The following is a 21,664-nucleotide window of genomic DNA, read 5'->3' as shown; positions in this document are numbered from 1 at the left end:
TATGTATTGTATATAGGTGAGTGAGTACAGAGAGCGGTACCCAATGTATACGCCTCCTGTAAGTCCATGATGACCTCTGTATACTGTATATAGGTGAGTACAGAGAGCGGTACCCAATGTATACACCTGTAAGTCTATACTGCCCTCTGTATACTGTATATAGATGAGTACGGAGAGCGGTACCCGATGTATACACCTCCTGTAAGTCCATACTGTCCTCTATGTATTGTATATAGGTGAGTGAGTACAGAGAGCGGTACCCAATGTATACACCTCCTGTAAGTCTATAATGCCCTCTGTATACTGTATATAGATGAGTGAGTTCGGAGAGCAGTACCAAATGTATAAGCCTCCTGTATTTCCATAACATCCTTCATATACTGTATATAGATAAGTACAGAGAGCGGTACCCAATGTATACGCCTCCTGTAAGTCCATGATGACCTCTGTATACTGTATATAGGTGAGTACAGAGAGCAGTACCCAATGTATACACCTGTAAGTCTATACTGCCCTCTGTATACTGTATATAGATGAGTACGGAGAGCGGTACCCGATGTATACACTTCCTGTAAGTCCATACTGTCCTTTGTATACTGTATATAGATGAGTACAGAGAGCGGTACCCGATGTATACACCTCCTGTAAGTCCATACTGTCCTCTATGTACTGTATATAGGTGAGTACGGAGAGCGATACCCAATGTATACACCTCCTGTAAGTCCATGATGACCTCTGTATACTGTATATAGATGAGTACGGAGAGCGGTACCCGATGTATACACCTCCTGTAAGTCCATACTGCCCTCTGTATATAGATGAGTACGGAGAGCGGCACCCAATGTATACGCCTCCTGTAAGTCCATACTGCCCTCTGTATATAGATGAGTACGGAGAGCGGTACCCGATGTATACACCTCCTGTAAGTCCATGCTGCCCTCTGTATATAGATGAGTACGGAGAGCGGCACCCAATGTATACGCCTCCTGTAAGTCCATACTGCCCTCTGTATATAGATGAGTACGGAGAGCGGTACCCGATGTATACACCTCCTGTAAGTCCATACTGCCCTCTGTATATAGATGAGTACGGAGAGCGGCACCCAATGTATACGCCTCCTGTAAGTCCATATTGCCCTCTGTATATAGATGAGTACGGAGAGTGGTACCCGATGTATACACCTCCTGTAAGTCCATATTGCCCTCTGTATATAGATGAGTACGGAGAGCGGTACCCGATGTATACACCTCCTGTAAGTCCATACTGCCCTCTGTATATAGATGAGTACGGAGAGCGGTACCCGATGTATACACCTCCTGTAAGTCCATACTTCCCTCTGTATACAGATGAGTACGGAGAGCGCTCCCAGATGTATACACCTCCTGTAAGTCCATACTGCCCTCTGTATACAGATGAGTACGGAGAGCGCTCCCAGATGTATACACCTCCTGTAAGTCCATACTGCCCTCTGTATATAGATGAGTACGGAGAGCGCTCCCAGATGTATACACCTCCTGTAAGTCCATACTGCCCTCTGTATATAGATGAGTACGGAGAGCGGTACCCAATGTATACGCCTCCTGTAAGTCCATATTGCCCTCTGTATATAGATGAGTACGGAGAGCGCTCCCAGATGTATACACCTCCTGTAAGTCCATACTGCCCTCTGTATATAGATGAGTACGGAGAGCGGTACCCAATGTACACGCCTCCTGTAAGTCCATATTGCCCTCTGTATATAGATGAGTACGGAGAGCGGTACCCGATGTATACACCTCCTGTAAGTCCATACTTCCCTCTGTATATAGATGAGTACGGAGAGCGGTACCCAATGTATACACCTCCTGTAAGTCCATACTGCCCTCTGTATATAGATGAGTACGGAGAGCGGTACCCGATGTATACACCTCCTGTAAGTCCATACTGCCCTCTGTATATAGATGAGTACGGAGAGCGGTACCCAATGTATACACCTCCTGTAAGTCCATGATGACCTCTGTATACTGTATATAGATGAGTACGGAGAGCGGTACCCAATGTATACACCTCCTGTAAGTCCATACTTCCCTCTGTATACAGATGAGTACGGAGAGCGCTCCCAGATGTATACACCTCCTGTAAGTCCATACTTCCCTCTGTATACAGATGAGTACGGAGAGCGCTCCCAGATGTATACACCTCCTGTAAGTCCATACTGCCCTCTGTATATAGATGAGTACGGAGAGCGGTACCCAATGTATACGCCTCCTGTAAGTCCATATTGCCCTCTGTATATAGATGAGTACGGAGAGCGCTCCCAGATGTATACACCTCCTGTAAGTCCATACTGCCCTCTGTATATAGATGAGTACGGAGAGCGGTACCCAATGTATACGCCTCCTGTAAGTCCATATTGCCCTCTGTATATAGATGAGTACGGAGAGCGGTACCCGATGTATACACCTCCTGTAAGTCCATACTTCCCTCTGTATATAGATGAGTACGGAGAGCGGTACCCAATGTATACACCTCCTGTAAGTCCATGATGACCTCTGTATACTGTATATAGATGAGTACGGAGAGCGGTACCCGATGTATACACCTCCTGTAAGTCCATACTGCCCTCTGTATATAGATGAGTACGGAGAGCGGTACCCGATGTATACACCTCCTGTAAGTCCATACTGCCCTCTGTATATAGATGAGTACGGAGAGCGGTACCCAATGTATACGCCTCCTGTAAGTCCATATTGCCCTCTGTATACAGATGAGTACGGAGAGCGCTCCCAGATGTATACACCTCCTGTAAGTCCATACTGCCCTCTGTATATAGATGAGTACGGAGAGCGGTACCCAATGTATACGCCTCCTGTAAGTCCATATTGCCCTCTGTATATAGATGAGTACGGAGAGCGGTACCCGATGTATACACCTCCTGTAAGTCCATACTTCCCTCTGTATACAGATGAGTACGGAGAGCGCTCCCAGATGTATACACCTCCTGTAAGTCCATACTTCCCTCTGTATATAGATGAGTACGGAGAGTGGTACCCGATGTATACACCTCCTGTAAGTCCATATTGCCCTCTGTATATAGATGAGTACGGAGAGCGGTACCCAATGTATACGCCTCCTGTAAGTCCATATTGCCCTCTGTATACAGATGAGTACGGAGAGCGCTCCCAGATGTATACACCTCCTGTAAGTCCATACTGCCCTCTGTATATAGATGAGTACGGAGAGCGGTACCCAATGTATACACCTCCTGTAAGTCCATACTTCCCTCTGTATACAGATGAGTACGGAGAGCGCTCCCAGATGTATACACCTCCTGTAAGTCCATACTGCCCTCTGTATACAGATGAGTACGGAGAGCGCTCCCAGATGTATACACCTCCTGTAAGTCCATACTGCCCTCTGTATATAGATGAGTACGGAGAGCGGTACCCAATGTATACGCCTCCTGTAAGTCCATATTGCCCTCTGTATATAGATGAGTACGGAGAGCGCTCCCAGATGTATACACCTCCTGTAAGTCCATACTGCCCTCTGTATATAGATGAGTACGGAGAGCGGTACCCAATGTATACGCCTCCTGTAAGTCCATATTGCCCTCTGTATATAGATGAGTACGGAGAGCGGTACCCGATGTATACACCTCCTGTAAGTCCATACTTCCCTCTGTATATAGATGAGTACGGAGAGCGGTACCCAATGTATACACCTCCTGTAAGTCCATACTGCCCTCTGTATATAGATGAGTACGGAGAGCGGTACCCGATGTATACACCTCCTGTAAGTCCATACTGCCCTCTGTATATAGATGAGTACGGAGAGCGGTACCCAATGTATACACCTCCTGTAAGTCCATGATGACCTCTGTATACTGTATATAGATGAGTACGGAGAGCGGTACCCAATGTATACACCTCCTGTAAGTCCATACTTCCCTCTGTATACAGATGAGTACGGAGAGCGCTCCCAGATGTATACACCTCCTGTAAGTCCATACTTCCCTCTGTATACAGATGAGTACGGAGAGCGCTCCCAGATGTATACACCTCCTGTAAGTCCATACTGCCCTCTGTATATAGATGAGTACGGAGAGCGGTACCCAATGTATACGCCTCCTGTAAGTCCATATTGCCCTCTGTATATAGATGAGTACGGAGAGCGCTCCCAGATGTATACACCTCCTGTAAGTCCATACTGCCCTCTGTATATAGATGAGTACGGAGAGCGGTACCCAATGTATACGCCTCCTGTAAGTCCATATTGCCCTCTGTATATAGATGAGTACGGAGAGCGGTACCCGATGTATACACCTCCTGTAAGTCCATACTTCCCTCTGTATATAGATGAGTACGGAGAGCGGTACCCAATGTATACACCTCCTGTAAGTCCATGATGACCTCTGTATACTGTATATAGATGAGTACGGAGAGCGGTACCCGATGTATACACCTCCTGTAAGTCCATACTGCCCTCTGTATATAGATGAGTACGGAGAGCGGTACCCGATGTATACACCTCCTGTAAGTCCATACTGCCCTCTGTATATAGATGAGTACGGAGAGCGGTACCCAATGTATACGCCTCCTGTAAGTCCATATTGCCCTCTGTATACAGATGAGTACGGAGAGCGCTCCCAGATGTATACACCTCCTGTAAGTCCATACTGCCCTCTGTATATAGATGAGTACGGAGAGCGGTACCCAATGTATACGCCTCCTGTAAGTCCATATTGCCCTCTGTATATAGATGAGTACGGAGAGCGGTACCCGATGTATACACCTCCTGTAAGTCCATACTTCCCTCTGTATACAGATGAGTACGGAGAGCGCTCCCAGATGTATACACCTCCTGTAAGTCCATACTGCCCTCTGTATATAGATGAGTACGGAGAGTGGTACCCGATGTATACACCTCCTGTAAGTCCATATTGCCCTCTGTATATAGATGAGTACGGAGAGCGGTACCCAATGTATACGCCTCCTGTAAGTCCATATTGCCCTCTGTATACAGATGAGTACGGAGAGCGCTCCCAGATGTATACACCTCCTGTAAGTCCATACTGCCCTCTGTATATAGATGAGTACGGAGAGCGGTACCCAATGTATACGCCTCCTGTAAGTCCATATTGCCCTCTGTATATAGATGAGTACGGAGAGCGGTACCCGATGTATACACCTCCTGTAAGTCCATACTTCCCTCTGTATACAGATGAGTACGGAGAGCGCTCCCAGATGTATACGCCTCCTGTAAGTCCATACTGCCCTCTGTATATAGATGAGTACGGAGAGCGGTACCCAATGTATACACCTCCTGTAAGTCCATATTGCCCTCTGTATATAGATGAGTACGGAGAGCGGTACCCAATATATACACCTCCTGTAAGTCCATACTTCCCTCTGTATACAGATGAGTACGGAGAGCGCTCCCAGATGTATACACCTCCTGTAAGTCCATACTGCCCTCTGTATACTGTATATATAGGGCAATGGGGGGATACGGGGTGGGATAGCACAGATGGACGTATATTACATACAGATCTAGCAGGGGAGGCCCCTCACACAGCACGGGCTCCATCTACTTGTGGGATCTGCTGCCACCCCACCCAGCCCCGTCCGGGCGCAGAGAAGGGTCCCCGGTACCAGGCGCCTCTTACCTGCGCGGCGGGGGAAGACGGGGATCCCACCAGGCAGAAAGCCACGCCATTCATTTAGGTGGAGGGGCCGGGAATCCCTGGCAATGGCCGGAGCCTTCCTCCTGTGTCTCTCTCCGACTCGCACTGTGTAGAAGTCTCTCCCTCCTCACAGGATGACAGAGGAGCTCCCCTCCCCCTCCTGCTGCTGCTGCTGGAGGCGAGGGGGAGATACAGGGCAGAGCCGCTGCTGGGAGGGGGGCGACGAGCTGTCACACTGGGGGAACTGCCGGCGAGAGGACATAGGGAAGAGGAAGGAGACGGAGAGATACACTACAAGAATGGCTGCTGATAACCAGACCCGGCCGGGAGCAGACAAGGAGGCGCGGAGCGATACACGGACGTGTGCACACACCGACACAGACTAGAGTATACAGGAGCCGAGCTAGGCTCAGTAGCAACCAATAAGAATGCAGCTTCTATTTTCTAACCTGCACTGCAAAACTAACAAGCAGCAATCTGATTGGTTGCTATGTGGTACATCAGTGATGGAAAAAAAAAGTTGAGCAGTTGTTTGTAGCAACCAATAAGAATCTTGCTTCTGTTTTCTAAATTGCTCTTAAAAAAAAAGAAGCTGCAATCTGATTGGTTGCTATGCAGTACACCAGTGCAGGAAAAAAGTAGCAGTTGCTCATAGCAGCGAATAAGACTGCAGCTATTATTTTCTACATAAGAAAGTAAAACAACAACTGATTGGTTCAGTGCAACGCTTCAGTGTGTAGGGGAAAGACCCCCAGGGATGTCCAGGGCAGACCGCTGTGGTCTGGCTTCCAGGTCCAAGTAACTACATCAGGCCCGAATAGGATCTTCTCCAGCACTGATAGAAAGGGGGTCAAAAGTTGGCCTTCAATACTCGGGATTAAAAAATGAGCATGACGTGCACACAGGGAAAAGCAACCTTTTGCGTAAAAATATTGGACCCTATTCAGATGTCAGTTTTTCTCACGAGAAAGTGGACCAATTATTTTGATCAGAGTGGGGTCCGAGTGTCCGTTTTTCTCGTACGTGGAGAAGTTGAAGAAAAAAGTTTCTCCACCTTTTCCTTTCTAACAGTCCGTGAAAATCGGAGCACACTCTGATACCAATCCAAGTACGGTAGGGTTTTTTCAAGGCCCCACTGACTTGATGATTTCGATCCGACCCATTGATCAAAGTCGGACATGTCTCTTTATCAGGGACCGGTGGCTGTCCATAGACTATCACAGGTGCTATCCATGAATCGTACACGGTAATGGGACATGTGAATGAGGCCTAAGGGTCATTCGCTCATTCAGACGTGTGGTCTTCCTGTACGAGCGCTATTAGTGCTTTCTGGGATAGCGCTCGTACCTGTGATAGTCTATGGGGCAGGCACATGTTCATGATGTTTCGTGGACCAGATTATCCGTGGAAAATTGCAGTGACATATCCAATTCTGATCCGAGGGTCAGAACGAAATAGGTCTGTGAAAAAATTCGACCGCGTTCGGATGACCGACATTTTCACAGACAGAATGGAGAAGGTAGAGAAACTTTTTTTTCCTCCATGTGTAAGAAAAAGAGATTGGAAAATTCAAGGGAAAGGAATTTGAATTTGCAGGAGAGATAAGAAACAGGATTTTCTTAATTGACATCTTCTTAAAAACTCACATGTGCAGTTCCATGTTAACCCTCTGACGCGTTTCCAGCATATCGCACTCCCTTATTAGCGGTCTATGTCCAGGGGCATGCGTGTCTCCAGAAACACATCACAGGGTTAACATTGAACTGCACATGTGAGCTTTTAAGAAGATATCAATTAAGAAAATCCTGTTTTTATCTCTCCTGTGGGTGCCGATTCCTTTCCCTTGAATTTTCCAGTCTACGCTATAGGCCAGCAATGAGGTGGCTCCCACATAATACATGGGGAGAGAACAGGCTACATACATGCAGTAAGTCCAGCAAACTTCTTTTTTTCTCGTTGCATATGAGTAAAACTGATGACATCTGGGCCCTACTCTGATCAAAATCTGATCAAAATAATCTGTCAGTTTTTCCCTCATGTGATGACTTAGGCCTTAAGCATAGCTGATAGTAAGGCCAAATTCACACTTCGCACGTGCACATAAAAACACGTCCGTGTGACCGCATGAGACGCTCCATTTTAAGCATCCGTGTGCTATCCGTGTGTACTTGTGTGTCATCCATGTGCCATCAATATGACATGTACCGGAATATAATGCACTAAAGAAATTACTGATTTTTAAGATTTAAAGATGTGCAAAGCTAATAGATACTGTAGCTTGTAGTGATTTCTATTAAGCCAAATACATAAATAATTAAATTAAAAAAGGATGTGGGGTCCCCCCCTATTTTTTTCGGAAGAAGACAGCTGTGAGTTTATCAGGCTGGGAAGGTCCATAGCTATTGGCCCCGTCCTGGACTAAAAACACAAGCTCTCAGCTGCCCCAGAAATGGGGCATCCATAAGATTCTCTAATTCTGGCACTTATCCTCGCTCATCCCACTTGCCCTGGTGCGGTAGCAAGGGGGTAATAGTATTGGGGTTGGTGTCAGCTTTGTATTGACAGCTGAGATCAAGCCCAGGGGTTAGTAATGGAGAGGCATCTGTAAGACACCCCCATTACTAACACCATAATCAAATTGTGAAAAAAGTAATACACAGAATAAAGTCCTTTGTTTGAAATAATGACACTGACTCTTTTAATGATTCTAAATTTGCTCACCTCAACACCCAATCCACTGAAGCCAATGTCCTCAGTGAAAGATTTAGAATAATAAGCAACCATATACCTCACCTGTCTGACGAGAAGATAATCCAAATTTCCTGTGACGCGTCTAGCTCTCCTACATCTAGATGGCAGGCCGAAATGTTACATGCTACTATACATCCATTCAGCAGAGACATTGAGCTGCGAGTGCTTGCTCAGCTCAGTGCCTCGCAGTGACTTGCTAAAGTTGAGTGAGGTTCATACCCAATGAACTCTTCACCTCACTGACGTCACCACAAGCTTAGTGTGTGTGGCCGCCACGTGCCTGTATGATCTCCCTTCAACATCTGGGCATGTTCCTGATAAGGCGGTGGATGTTCTCCTGAGGGATCTCCTCCCAGACTTCCCAACTTCTGGACAGTTTGTGTTGCAACGTGGTGTTGGTGGATGGAACAAGACATGATGTCCCAGATGGGCTTGACTGGATTCAGGTCTGGGGAATGGGCAGGCCATAGCATCAATACCTTTATCATGCTGCCACAATTCATGCTCATGAATCCTAGCATTGTCAAGAAACAGAAGGAATCCAGGGCCCAGTTCACCTGCATATATTCTCACAATGGGTCTGAGAATTTCATCCAGGTACCTAATGGCAGTCAGGGTACCTGTGGCAGCACATGGAGGGCTGTGCGGCCCTCCTAAGAAATGTCTTCCCACACCATTACTGACCCACCATCTAACCGCTCATGCTGGAGGATGTTGCAGGCAGCAGAACATTCTCCACTGCGTTTCCAGACTCTCACATGTGCTCAGTGTGAACCTGCTCTTATCCATCTAGAGCACAGGGCACCAATGTCAAATCTGTCAATCTTGGTGTTCTCTAGCAAATTCCAATCACTCTGTATGGTGTTGTGTTGGGCTGTAAGCACAACACCCTCTTGTGGACATCGGGCACTCATATCACCCTCATGGAGTCTGATTCTGAAAGTATGAGCAGACACATGGATGTTAGTGGCCTTTTGGAGGTTATTTTGCAGGGCTGTCACACTGTTCCTCGCAGAAAGGAGGAGGTAGCGGTCCTGCTGCTAGGTTGTTGCCCTCGTATGGCCTCCATCCACATCTCCTGGTATACTGGCCTGCCTCCTGCTATCTGCTCCATGCTCTGGCCACTGTGCTGAAAAACACAGCTACCCTTCTTGCCACAGCTCGCATTGATGTGCCATTTTGAATGAGCTGCACTTCCTGAGCAACTTCTGTGGGTTGTAGACACCGCCTCATGCTACTGTACCTTTAGGGGTGAGAGCAATGAAAAAATGATAAAGTGACCAAAGCAACAGCCAAAAGAGGTGAGAACAGATAAATGGTCTGTGGTCACCCTCTGCAGTCCCAAAAAAACTGGCAATCCCTGCATGTGTTGCAGCCGTCTAACAACTACAAGACATTTAGCCATAGGGATGCGAACATATTTTTCGAGCATGCTGAAGACACTCGGTTAGCACGCAAGCATACTTGGATAATTCCTTATCCGAGCACGTTCGCTTATCACTAGTTGCAACCCAGTAGCTGTGATAATGCGCCAGGGAAGAAGTGTGTGAATTCCACAGTAGTGAGTGCGCGCTCACCACTACAGGCATCCTGCTCTTCTCCTATAGCACGTTATCACAGCTTGATCCACATCTCTGCACACGCCATCTTAAACTGATGAAAGATGAAGTTCAGATCAATGACCGAAACGTTCACTTACTTTTAGATTGAAAATACATTTCCTACTATATGATCGCTGTATGACTGCCTAGTTCTTCGGGTTTACAGTATGCAAAGGCTGGGTCCCTACCGTGCATCTTCCCATCTGGCGTACTATGGTTTACACAGGAACAGAAATGTCTGCAACAAATCTGTTAGGTCCTTGTAGTAAAAGGTCATTATTTTCTCACAGCATAAAAGCAACAAAATTAGGTAAAAATGGTGCATAAATAATTTCCACAGATGACTGATGTAGAAGTAAGGCTTCATTATTCAGATGTAAGCCCAAAAAGACTACCGTAATTTTCATCAGTGTTTGGTCAGTGTGTCCATTCCTACTATCAGACCATGTTCCCACATACGGAAAACTTGTGGTCATTGTGTATCTAAAGATACTGTTGATTTGTGCATGTTTTGGGGAGTTTTATTTTATAAAGGCTTCTATAGGGAGGCTGGAAAAACACTTATAATAAACACAGTTACATTCTTATAGGCAGAATCAAAGCTTTACCCTATTAAAAAAAAAAGTCTTCGAATTGGCACCAAAAATCACATCAAATAAAGGGGAAAATGCATAAGAAAAACAAAGCAGCATAAACTCAGTAATCAAAGGAAATTGTTTTGGCTTATCATGATGCAGACCTTGCAATTAGTGGATAAAAAGCAGCAGAAAAAGCAGCATTTACACTGAATGTGTGAATGTGAACATGGCCTCAATGTTTCACTAATGATATCGTACGTACTACTATTTTCTCACCTATTACAATGTTGAAAAATGTACCGCACATAGATGGCATCCGTGTTCTGGCCATGATTTTCATAAACAGATAGGTAACCACATGGGTGTTAAACCCTCATTAAAATTAGTTTTTTAATTTGAGCAATTACACGTTATATAAGTGTGATTAGTGGGCTACATGCTGTTGGGTTTGCTTCACAAACTTACCGTAAGCCTCAATCAGACGTCCGTGTTGTATCCGTTTTTTTATGGATATAACACAAAACCATTATAATCACATGACCGTGATTTTCAGGCAGCACGGATGACAAGGGCCAATATGTCTATGGGTCCTTGTAAAAACACGTACAGTACACGGATCCAAGTGCCATCCGTGTTTAACATTGCAAAGTATAGGGGAATCGTTGTCATTTATTTTTCTATATCCATTCATGAAAAACATTGATGACTGATGGTAAAAAGAGACACAGGGACCAAACACTAAGGCTATGTGCCCACGTATGCAGAAAATTTCTGCATGAAAACCAGACTCCTTCCCAGAAAACACGCTTTTTTATGTGTTTTTTCCGCACGTCTCCAGTGTCATAGAAAATAGCTAAAAACGTGGACTTTTCCGCAAAATTAATGAGCATGCTGCGTTTTTTTACGGCAATGCATTTTTTTCTCGGAAAAAAATGCATCAATATGCACAAAAAGTGCAAATGAATGGGATGCTTCTTTTAAGCGATTTTTAAGCGTTTTTGCCAATAAAAACGCTAAAAAAATGCTTACGTGGGCACACAGCTTTATGGTAAAAACGGACACACGGACCAAACACTGATGGCAAAAAGAGGACACACGAACCAAACACTGATGGTAAAAAGAGGACCCACGGACCAAACACTGATGGTAAAAAGAGGACCCACGGACCAAACACTGATGGTAAAAAGAGGACCCACGGACCAAACACTGATGGTAAAAAGAGGACCCACGGACCAAACACTGATGGTAAAAAGAGGACCCACGGACCAAACACTGATGGTAAAAAGAGGACCCACGGACCAAACACTGATGGTAAAAAGAGGACCCACGGACCAAACACTGATGGTAAAAAGAGGACCCACGGACCAAACACTGATGGTAAAAAGAGGACCCACGGACCAAACACTGATGGTAAAAAGAGGACCCACGGACCAAACACTGATGGTAAAAAGAGGACACACGGACCAAACACTGATGGTAAAAAGAGGACACACGGACCAAACACTGATGGTAAAAAGAGGACACACGGACCAAACACTGATGGTAAAAAGAGGACACAAGGACCAAACACTGATGGTAAAAAGAGGACACACGGACCAAACACTGATGGTAAAAAGAGGACACACGAATGACACATTGATGATAAAAACAGACCCTGACATTGTGGCTGATTCATTAAGGGCTCGCTCTCATCTGCGTAAAAAAAAAAAAAAGCGCTCAGATGTTGATACATTTTCACTATGTATGGAAACATGCCTCGCTCATTCATAAGGTATACTTTTATTTTTACTGTATTTTTTAAAAAGGATTCTCCAAAAATATAAAGACTTTGACATGCATGTATTCATTATTCTTTGCAATAATAATCAGGACTAACCATTGCCATGTCAATACCTTATACTTACGTTATTATCTGCTGTACATTCGTACAATTTGTACAAAACCAACAAACTTCCACAACTTGATGAAACAATGTGAAAGCAGAAATGTGCTTCACGGCTCTTTTTTTCCACTTAATGAGATACAGTTCTGCTAGAAACAAACATTTAGAACAAAACAGAAACGGACTTGGACAAGATGGGAGGTCAAAGCTTATATTCCATATTGACGGGAACTCCACTCTGGTGAGAGGTCTCTTATGTAGTCATCTAGAGATCAAATGTATAAAAAAATCAATCTCCCTGCAAAATCTAATAGGTGTCCCATAATGTCTACACAGCCTGAAACATCTCGTCTTCATTATTTGATAATGCCGCTAGATATTCCATATTTGGTACCTCTTTGATTCCTATAATTCCAAGGTTGCCTTCAGTCCCAGGCAATTAGACATCTTTCTGTTGTCAATATATATATATATGTGTAAAGGAAATAGTATGGTTTCTCCAGCGATCAGTTCAATGGTGGGGTAAAATATAACTTTTATTTTTCTATTAAAAAGGTTCCATGTTTCTTCAGTAACATTTTTGCAAATAGTCAATAGAGAGATTTCACGGCCTTTCCGGAACACTATTCAGGGTTAAAATCCCTGGCAGAGCAAATCTGGCGAGCCCGGGAGCTGACGGATCCATCAAAAAACGGATGCGACGGACGACCGTCAGTCAAAATCCGCCGTTAATGTGAGTCTATGGGCGGATTTCTAAAAGTGGTGGATTTTGACTGATGTCAAAAAACAGAAATATGAAACAGGCCTAAGGTTACACAACAACTGTATACACAACTATACAGGACCATTTACAGTTTCCTATAATACAGAAGTGCAATGTTTCCATAAAAATAGGATGCCATACTGTGACATCCGAATTTTTTCTCTCGCACCCATAGACTTGAATGGGGAAGTCTTATTCGATTTCAGAGTAATAAGTGCAGCAGAGAACCATCAAGTGCTCTCCTTCTCCATCAATAACCTGGAATCTTCTGATTTCGTGTGGGAGTATTGTACCAGAACATTCATCAGGTATACCTAGCTATTTATCCGGATTACGTTATTTAAACATCATAAATGGAAACAAATGGGATACACTTTTTTCTTCTTGGCACAAACGCTTTACACCACCGATTTCAAATGCTAATAGGGCAACATCTGCATAGAGTCTTTATGCTCTCACCAGATCATTGTGGGCTTCGTATAGACTTTTTACCCTCACGAAAAACCAATAGGCGATTTGACTACCTATCAAATTTTGTCTTGGAAGTGAGTGATCATAAGTAGAACATTTGTCTACGGCACCAGGCGAGACCTTCACACTATATAAATATATCCATCTCCATATGAATAGTATGTAGAAATAATTTCCCCTTATCCTTAGAGAAGAATTCTCAGTGCCACACATAAGATCACGTCACAGGCTGAGGAATTTCTGGTTTCCTTGAGCCAAAAAAATCATTTGTAAAACAGGAAAAGGGCGTCACTCTCCATATTAACTCTTCCTGAACCTCCGTCTCCCATCTCCGGACAGAAGGCTTCCTGTGTCACACAAAATATGTGTGAATAACAAGGGTCAAGGTTAGACAGTTAGTAAAACATCATGGCAAAAAAAAAGTGGCAAAATACTTAGCATGGGTGGGGCAGACAGAGCCTGGTCTGGTTCTGGATGTAATCATGGCTGGTTCTTTGTGAAATAGAGGGGGTAGACGGAAAAGCAGTCTTCATGTGGTCGGATACTGCAGCCTTGTTGAGGCTTTCCGATGACTAAAGGGAGAAGAAGCAAACACTGAATACATGAGATCTGAATTGTATTATTGCTAAAAAAAATGTACTTACAGAAAATTTAAGTATTTAAGTCACATGCTGTCCATTTCCTTGTGATCCTCCTTGAGATGGTTCTACTCCTTGCTGTGTTTAAATAAACTGATAGCACTTGATTTGTAAAGCCACACACCTGTCTATATAAGACCTCACAAGTCACAGTGCATGTCAGACCAAATGAGAATCATGAGGTCAGACGAACTGGAGCTCAGAGACAGAATTGTGGCAAGGCACAGATCTGGCCAAGGTTATAAAAGAATTTCTGCAATCCTCAAGGTTCCTAAGAGCACAGTGGCCTCCACAGTCTTCCTAGACCTGGCTGTCCAGCCAAACTGAGCAATCGTGGGAGAACAGTCTTGGTGAGAAAGGTAAAGAAGAACCCCAAGATCACTGTGGCTGAGCTCCACAGATGCAGTAGGGAGATGGGAGAAAGTTCTACAAAGTCAACTAGCACTGCAACCCTCCACCAGACAGGCCTTTATGGCAGAGTGGCCCGACGGAAGCCTCTCCTTAGCGCAAGACATATGAAAGCACGCATAGAGTTTGCTTAAAAACACATGAAGGACTCCCAGACTATGAGAAATAAGATTCTCTAGTCTGATGAGATGAAGATAGAACTTTTTGGTGATAATTCTATGTATGTGTGGAGAAAACCAGGCAATGCTCATCACCTGCCCTATACAATCCCAACAGTGAAACATGGTGGTGGCAGCATCATGCTATGGGGGTGTTTTTCAGCTACAGGGACAGGATGACTGGTTGCAATTGAAGGAAACATGAATGCGGCCAAGTAAAGAGATATCCTGGATGAAAACCTCTTCCAGAATGCTCTGGACCTCAGACTTGGCCCAAGGTTCACCTTCCAACAAAACAATGACCCTAAACACACAGCTAAAATAACAAAGGAGTGGCTTCAGAACAACTCTGTGACCATTCTTGACTGGCCCAACCAGAGCCCTGACCTAAACACAATTGAGCATCTCTGGAGAGACCTGAAAATGGCTGTCCACCAACCTTCACCATCCAACCTGACGGAACTGGAGAAGATCTGCAAGGAAGAATGGCAGAGGATCCCCAAATCCAGGTGTGAAAAACTTGTTGCATCATTCCCAAGAAGACTCAAGGCCAGTGTCGGACTGGGATGCAAGGGCCCAGCAGTAACATTGACTTTGGGGGGCCACTTTTCACCTGCAAACAAATATTACACGACCCCCGTTCACACTTTTACCTATATCTCTACATAATAATACACTGTGTAGTTTGGTTAGTGGATGAGCTGTTTTTTTTCTGTCCAGAGTGAATCAAGTGAATTATGCCAAGCACTGCCCATACAGTGGGGTTGGGGGCCCAGATCTGCACAGGGGCCCACCGGAGGATTTCCCTGTTACCCTGTGGGCCAGTCCGAGCCCGCTCAAAGCTGTACTAGCTCAAAAGGGTGCTTCTACTCAATACTGAGCAAAGGGTCTGAATACGTAAGACCATGTGATATTTCAGGGGTTTTTTTTTAATAAATTTGCAAAAAATTATACATTTCTGGGTATTTTTCAGTCAAGATGGGGTGCAGAGTGTGCATTAATGAGAAAAAAAATTAACTTTTTTAAATTTACCAAATGGCTGCAATGAAACAAAGAGTGAAAAATTTAAAGTGGTCTGAATACTTTCCATACCCACTGTATTAGCATAGGTACCCATCAGAGAAATGTCACCTTGCTGTGGCTGATGAGCACACATGAATTGGCCAATTTATGTTCTAAGAACCTACATCTTTGTAAGTACATCTTTTTAGCAATAATACAATTCACATCTCATGTATTCCATGTTTGCATATACTTTGGCTCTTATAGAGTGCTGCTGTGCACTCTTTTTTTTTTTTTGCATATTGTGCAGTCATTGCAGTTTGCACCTATTCACATTATATGGAGGTGCTGGTCAAGTTTTTGTCTTTTGTGGCTTTTGTCTTTTAAAGGGAGAACACAGTCGAGAAAACATTAATTCTACTATGAAAATAAAGCACTTTAAGGCTATGTTCACATATTTTGTTTATGCTGCATTTTTTCTGCAGGCAAAACCTACTCTCTTGGCCATAAAGAAGCTGCTTTAAAAAGCAGATTTTGCTGATTTTTTTCTTTTTCTGCGTATTTCATGTGTTTTTATCAGGTGCATTTGTCTCTTGTGCATGCTAATTAAGTTTAGTGCATAAAAAATGATGCAACTTCCTGAACGCAGCAAAACCTTATTTCTGCATTTTTGCACGTACTCCGTACTCACTGCTTTCTATGACTTTGTTCACAGGTTACATTTTTGCTGTGGTTTTTTTTTCTGTAGGCAAAACCTGCTCTCTTGTCAGTAAAGAAGCTGTTTACAAAAAGCAGGTTTTTCTGCCTTTTTCAGGATCCCCAAATTCAGCTTTGCTTCCACCATAGAAGAATGAACACCGGTCACCTATGCATGACATATGTGAAAACATAAAACAATTTTTTGAAAAAGGGCAACTTGATCAAATTATTTAGTGGAAAAAGATTTTTATGACTGAAAAAATAATGAATATTCTGAACAAAAAGGTTCAAGAGTTCATGGAAAAAAAACACAATTACAAATGTAACAGTGGGGGCAGGTCACTTGGTAGGAATAGTTTACCCAAGACATTAAAACAGAGCATAGAGTCTGTAGGACATGGTTTACTTTCACACTTTGGTCTGCCACAGGCATTGTTTAATTTCACACCTTGGTCAGCCAATGTTTACATTGTGTGCATCACTAATTTAATTAAACTATACTAATCCCAACTGCCATCAAAGGTGATCACACCAAGACAATATGGTTTAAACTTGGTAAAATCACTAAATAAATGGGTTTTACATCCTGAAAGTACCTGCTTATTTTACAAAAAACACAGCAAAACCCGATACTTGGATTTTTTGCTACATTTTTGCACTTACTCATTGCTTTCTATGGGTGAAAAAAGTTGCAAAAACGCTGAAAGAAGTGACATGCTGCAGTTTTCAAAAATGCAGGAATTTTCCAATTGAGTCAGGAAAAAAAAACAATGTGTGTGCATGAGCTTTCTGAAATCGCATAGCTTTTGCTGGTACTGTAAAATGCAGCTTAAAGTTTACATAAAAAAAAAAGCAGCAAAAAACACAACTTGTGAACATAGCCTAAAACTTCTTAAGAGTTGTTTCAGTTCTTCAGGATTGCAATTTCTGAGTTTCTGAAAGAAAGGAGTATTTTGGAGCGTGACGCATTATATGTATAATGTATTTATTTATAAGTATTTGTGTATATACACGGTGGTCCAAAATTAGGTGGACAGTATGTGTAATAGGGTTATAAAGGGGGAGATTGATCAAACATGGTGTAAAGTGAAACTGACTCAGTTGACCTTAGCAACCAATCAGATTCCACTTTTCATTCTTCATAGAATCTTTGGAAAATGAAAGGTGGAATCTTATTGGTTGCTTAGGGCAACTGAGTCAGTTTCACAGATCCAGTTTTCACAGGTAAATCTCCCCCAAATCTGTTTTCTTTTCAGATAATTCAGATAACCCATAATGGAAAATAATTTAAATACAGATAAAAAAAATGGATTTTAAAAGAGTATTGGAAATCTCAAAATGCTGAAACAGTTAGAGCAAATTGGGTTGAAACATTTGGTACTCAAGCCCCAAAGCGACAAACCATTTACCGCATTTGTGACAAATTCAATGTCACTGGCTCAATTCTTAATGCTCCAAAAACTGGTTGACCCAAAACAGCCTGTACAGAAAATAATAAACAACTTGTTGCTAAAACATTTGTTCAGAGTCCAAAAAAGTCCACCAGAAAAGTCTCTTTAGAATTCAGAATTTCACAAGCTTCCATCATGCGAATCCTGGGTGGAAAGCTTATCATCCACGTCTAATTCACGGTTTATTGGAGGATGATCCAGACAGGCGGCTGCAATTTAGTGAGATTATGCTTAACAAAACTGAAGAAAATCCAGTAATTTTAGATAACATTATGTGGAGTGATGAAGCTTCTTTCAAATTATCTGGCCATATTAACAGACATAATTGTATTTACTGGTATAATGAGAACATGCATTTAACATTGGAGCAACAACTAAATGAGCCTGGTGTCAGTGTTTGGGGTGGTATTTCAAGTTTTGGTGTTTTTGGACCATTTTTTTTTTTTTAAGGAACAGTCACAGGAGATAAGTATCTTGAAATTCTAATGAATCAAGTTGTTCCCCAGTTACAACAATAGCCTAATTCCAACAAGATAGGGCCCCTCCACATTATTCAAGAGTAGTCCGCGAGTATCTTGATGAAGCATTTCCTAATAAATGGATTGGCCGAAGAGGCCCACTTGATTGGCCGGCACGTTCACCAGACTTGACCCCAATGGATTTTTTCTTTTGGGGAGTACTCAAGGACAAAGTTTACAGTCAAAAACCAAAGTGCGTCACTGATTTGAAAAATTACATAAGAGATGCATTTCAAGAAGTTAATACCCAAAGAGACTTGTGCAAAAATGTTTGTCGAAGCGTAAGAGGCGGGCATCAAAGCTGTGCAAATTGTGATGGAAAACAGTTTGAGCACCTGCGTTGATAAAATTTATGGGCTTTTGTATTAGGCCTGTTTCACACTTCAGTTTTTCAACATCAGTCAAAATCCGCCAAAATTTGAAAATGGCGGATCCGCTTTTCTTGTGGCGGATCCGCCGTTTTTTCCCATTGAATTACATTAGTGGCGGATTTTGGTGGATGGTCGTCCGTTACGTCTGCTATTCGGCGGATCCGCCAGATTTCTGGCGGATTCTGTCTGAGGTGGACGGACTTTGAAACTTTGTTTTGTCTGCGTCAAAATGGCGGATCACGGCGGATCCGCCATTGTCCGCCAGTCGATAGAATGGCCACCTATGGGCGGCGGATCCGCCGGGATCCGCCATTAAGCGGAATCCGCCGGCGGAATCTGCTTTTTCGCATTGAGCATGCTCAGAAAAAAAGATACTTTTCCAGTCAGTCAAAAAACTATATAAGGTGGGCTAATTGGGCCCAGACATGCAGTACCAGCATCAAGACGGAAGAGAGAAGATACCAGACACAGCCTGACAGCCAGCAAGCATCTGCCAGCATCCAGAGGCCTGCCACCAGAAGCCAGCACCTGCTAACAGCAAGTCAGGACCAAGTGAGGCCTGCCACCACCGAGCCAGGATCGAGAGGCCTGCCAGCAAAGACGCCTGCAAGTGTGAGTATAACCTATGTATGTGGCATTTCAGTGTGTGTCTGTGACTTGTGTGTGTGTACTACACATGTACTAAGCACATAATTAATTTTTTTTTTTTTTTTTTTTTTACAGTCTTTACAATCCGGTGCCCGCACTAGAACGACTCCCAGGACATCCCAGCGTCGTCGAGGTGATGCTTCCGGTGGTCGGCGAACAGTAAGTAACCCTTATTGATTAATGAACCTCATGTGTCTGAATTTAATATTCCTTTTTTTTTTCACAGCGTGCTCCAGACAGACCAGTAGAAGAGGGGATGATCATCGATGTGGACACCCTCGAGGCTGTACAACCACAGTAGCCGCTGTGGGACATGGCAAACCGCTACCATGCCGACCAACCAACCACCCGACGGCTATGGGATGAGGTGTGTTCGGAGGTTATAGAGAACTGGGAGGAGCTCGATGCGAGGGCCAGGGATTTTGTGCGTAAGTATTCCAATTTCAGTAACTTATATTACAGCATGTGAAGTGTTGAATACTAACCACTTTGTTTTTTTCCTTCACAGGTGACAGGATTATCATATGGTGGCGGTCACTCAGGGATCGCTTCAAGAGGGACTTCAACAAGGAGATGCAGGCCCTGAGTGGATCGAGAGGACGCAGGAGCACCCCGTATAAACATCACAGAGCCCTGTCGTTCCTCCGGTCGACGATGGTGAGCAGAAGGTAAATATTCCATACACCATTTCTGTAGTACAAATGTTTACATGTTTAACCTAATTTTTTTTTTTCAGCAAGGCCAAATGAAATATCAATATATTAATATATATTTTTTTCTCTTTTCTAGCACCATGTGCAGCACTCGGGAGCCTGCTTCTGAGTTGCCTCCCTCTGGAGAGATCCCTTCGGAGACCGCCACCGGGGACCACATCAAGGTATCCGACCCCTCTGTACTTTCCCTCTTGTGTCATCCCTCTGTCCCATCCACCAGCACTGGAGCAACAGGGCAGTATTCATCACATGAAGCTGCAGGTGACGATTTACAGTACCCTTTACCCGACCCCTCTGACACTGCCACAACATCTCTACCAACTTTTGGTTCTGGACCGCAGCATCAGAGATGTCTGACTGTTTGAATCTGAATTCAACTGTCCAGAATGCATTCCGAATTTTGGGGCAACAGTTAACTTCTGGGTTGAACATGATAAATCAAAGTATCATGGAACTCAGAAGTTATATGGAACGCATGAATTCAAACCAGGCGCCGAGACATATTTTTTTTCAGTCAGTTGTCCGGCAAATGGAAGATTTAAATCCTCACCTACAGATGCATGTGATGCAAGCCTGTCACAATGCTCTAGTGACTGCAGTATCCCAGGCCTCCCAATCTACCCATGCACCTATTCCATCACCTTCTCATTCCACCGTCCATCCTCCCTCCATCCATCCTCCCTCCGTCCATCATTCCACCGTCCATCATTCCTCCGTCCATCATTCCTCCGTCCATCATTCCTCCGTCCATCATTCCTCCGTCCATCATTCCTCCGTCCATCATTCCTCCGTCCATCATTCCTCCGTCCATCCTCCCTCCGTCCATCCTCCCTCCATCCATCCTCCCTCCATCCATCCTCCCTCCATCCATCCTCCCACCACTACTTCTCGTTTCTCTAGTTCCCCTTTCCATTCCTCCCAGTACCTTCCTTCCCCATTGCATTATACCCCAATGCCCTCACCATACCCACCCCCAGCCACACCTTCAATGTTCCCACAGACTTCCTCTGTCCATCAACTCCCATCCCAACCTCATGTTTTAAACCCCCCTTCCACTTCTGATCCTCACCAACCTTGTTCCCAGTCCCCCCCCCCCCCCCCTCGATGTGGTCAACCCTGTTAACCCCTCCGATAATATCTCCACCCAACAATTCCGGCATTTGTAAGTTTGTTTAAGTAAAAATAAATTATTTTTTGTTTCAAAACAATTTTATTGTGTTTTAATTTTTTTCTTTAGTGTTAAGTAAAAAAAAAACACCAGTGGTGTTGAGGTTAAATAGACAACACTTGGGTAAAGGTAATGCACAACACTTTGGCAAATGTAAAAAAAGGTTCAATATACACTGG

At 43.9% G+C, this 21,664-nt stretch overlaps 1 protein-coding gene across 1 annotated transcript in view; it reads right to left on the bottom strand.

The window, feature by feature from the left end:
- Nucleotides 1-6,032, bottom strand: part of ARHGAP23 (Rho GTPase activating protein 23) — a 120,248-nt gene extending 114,216 nt beyond the window's left edge. Inside the window, exon 1 of the mRNA XM_073572487.1 lies at nucleotides 5,648-6,032. Within this exon, the coding sequence (XP_073428588.1) occupies nucleotides 5,648-5,701 (54 nt within the window). The 5' untranslated portion in view covers nucleotides 5,702-6,032. The remainder of the gene's footprint in view (nucleotides 1-5,647) is intronic.
- Between the last annotated feature and the right edge of the window lie 15,632 nt (nucleotides 6,033-21,664).

This window comes from Dendrobates tinctorius, unplaced genomic scaffold (genome assembly GCF_039654945.1).
Source record: "Dendrobates tinctorius isolate UK_male_01 unplaced genomic scaffold, ASM3965494v1 ptg000032l, whole genome shotgun sequence".
NCBI classification, from domain to species: domain Eukaryota; kingdom Metazoa; phylum Chordata; class Amphibia; order Anura; family Dendrobatidae; genus Dendrobates; species Dendrobates tinctorius.
Note: the sequence above shows the minus strand (reverse complement) of the source record. Positions and strands in the feature narration are given on the sequence as shown.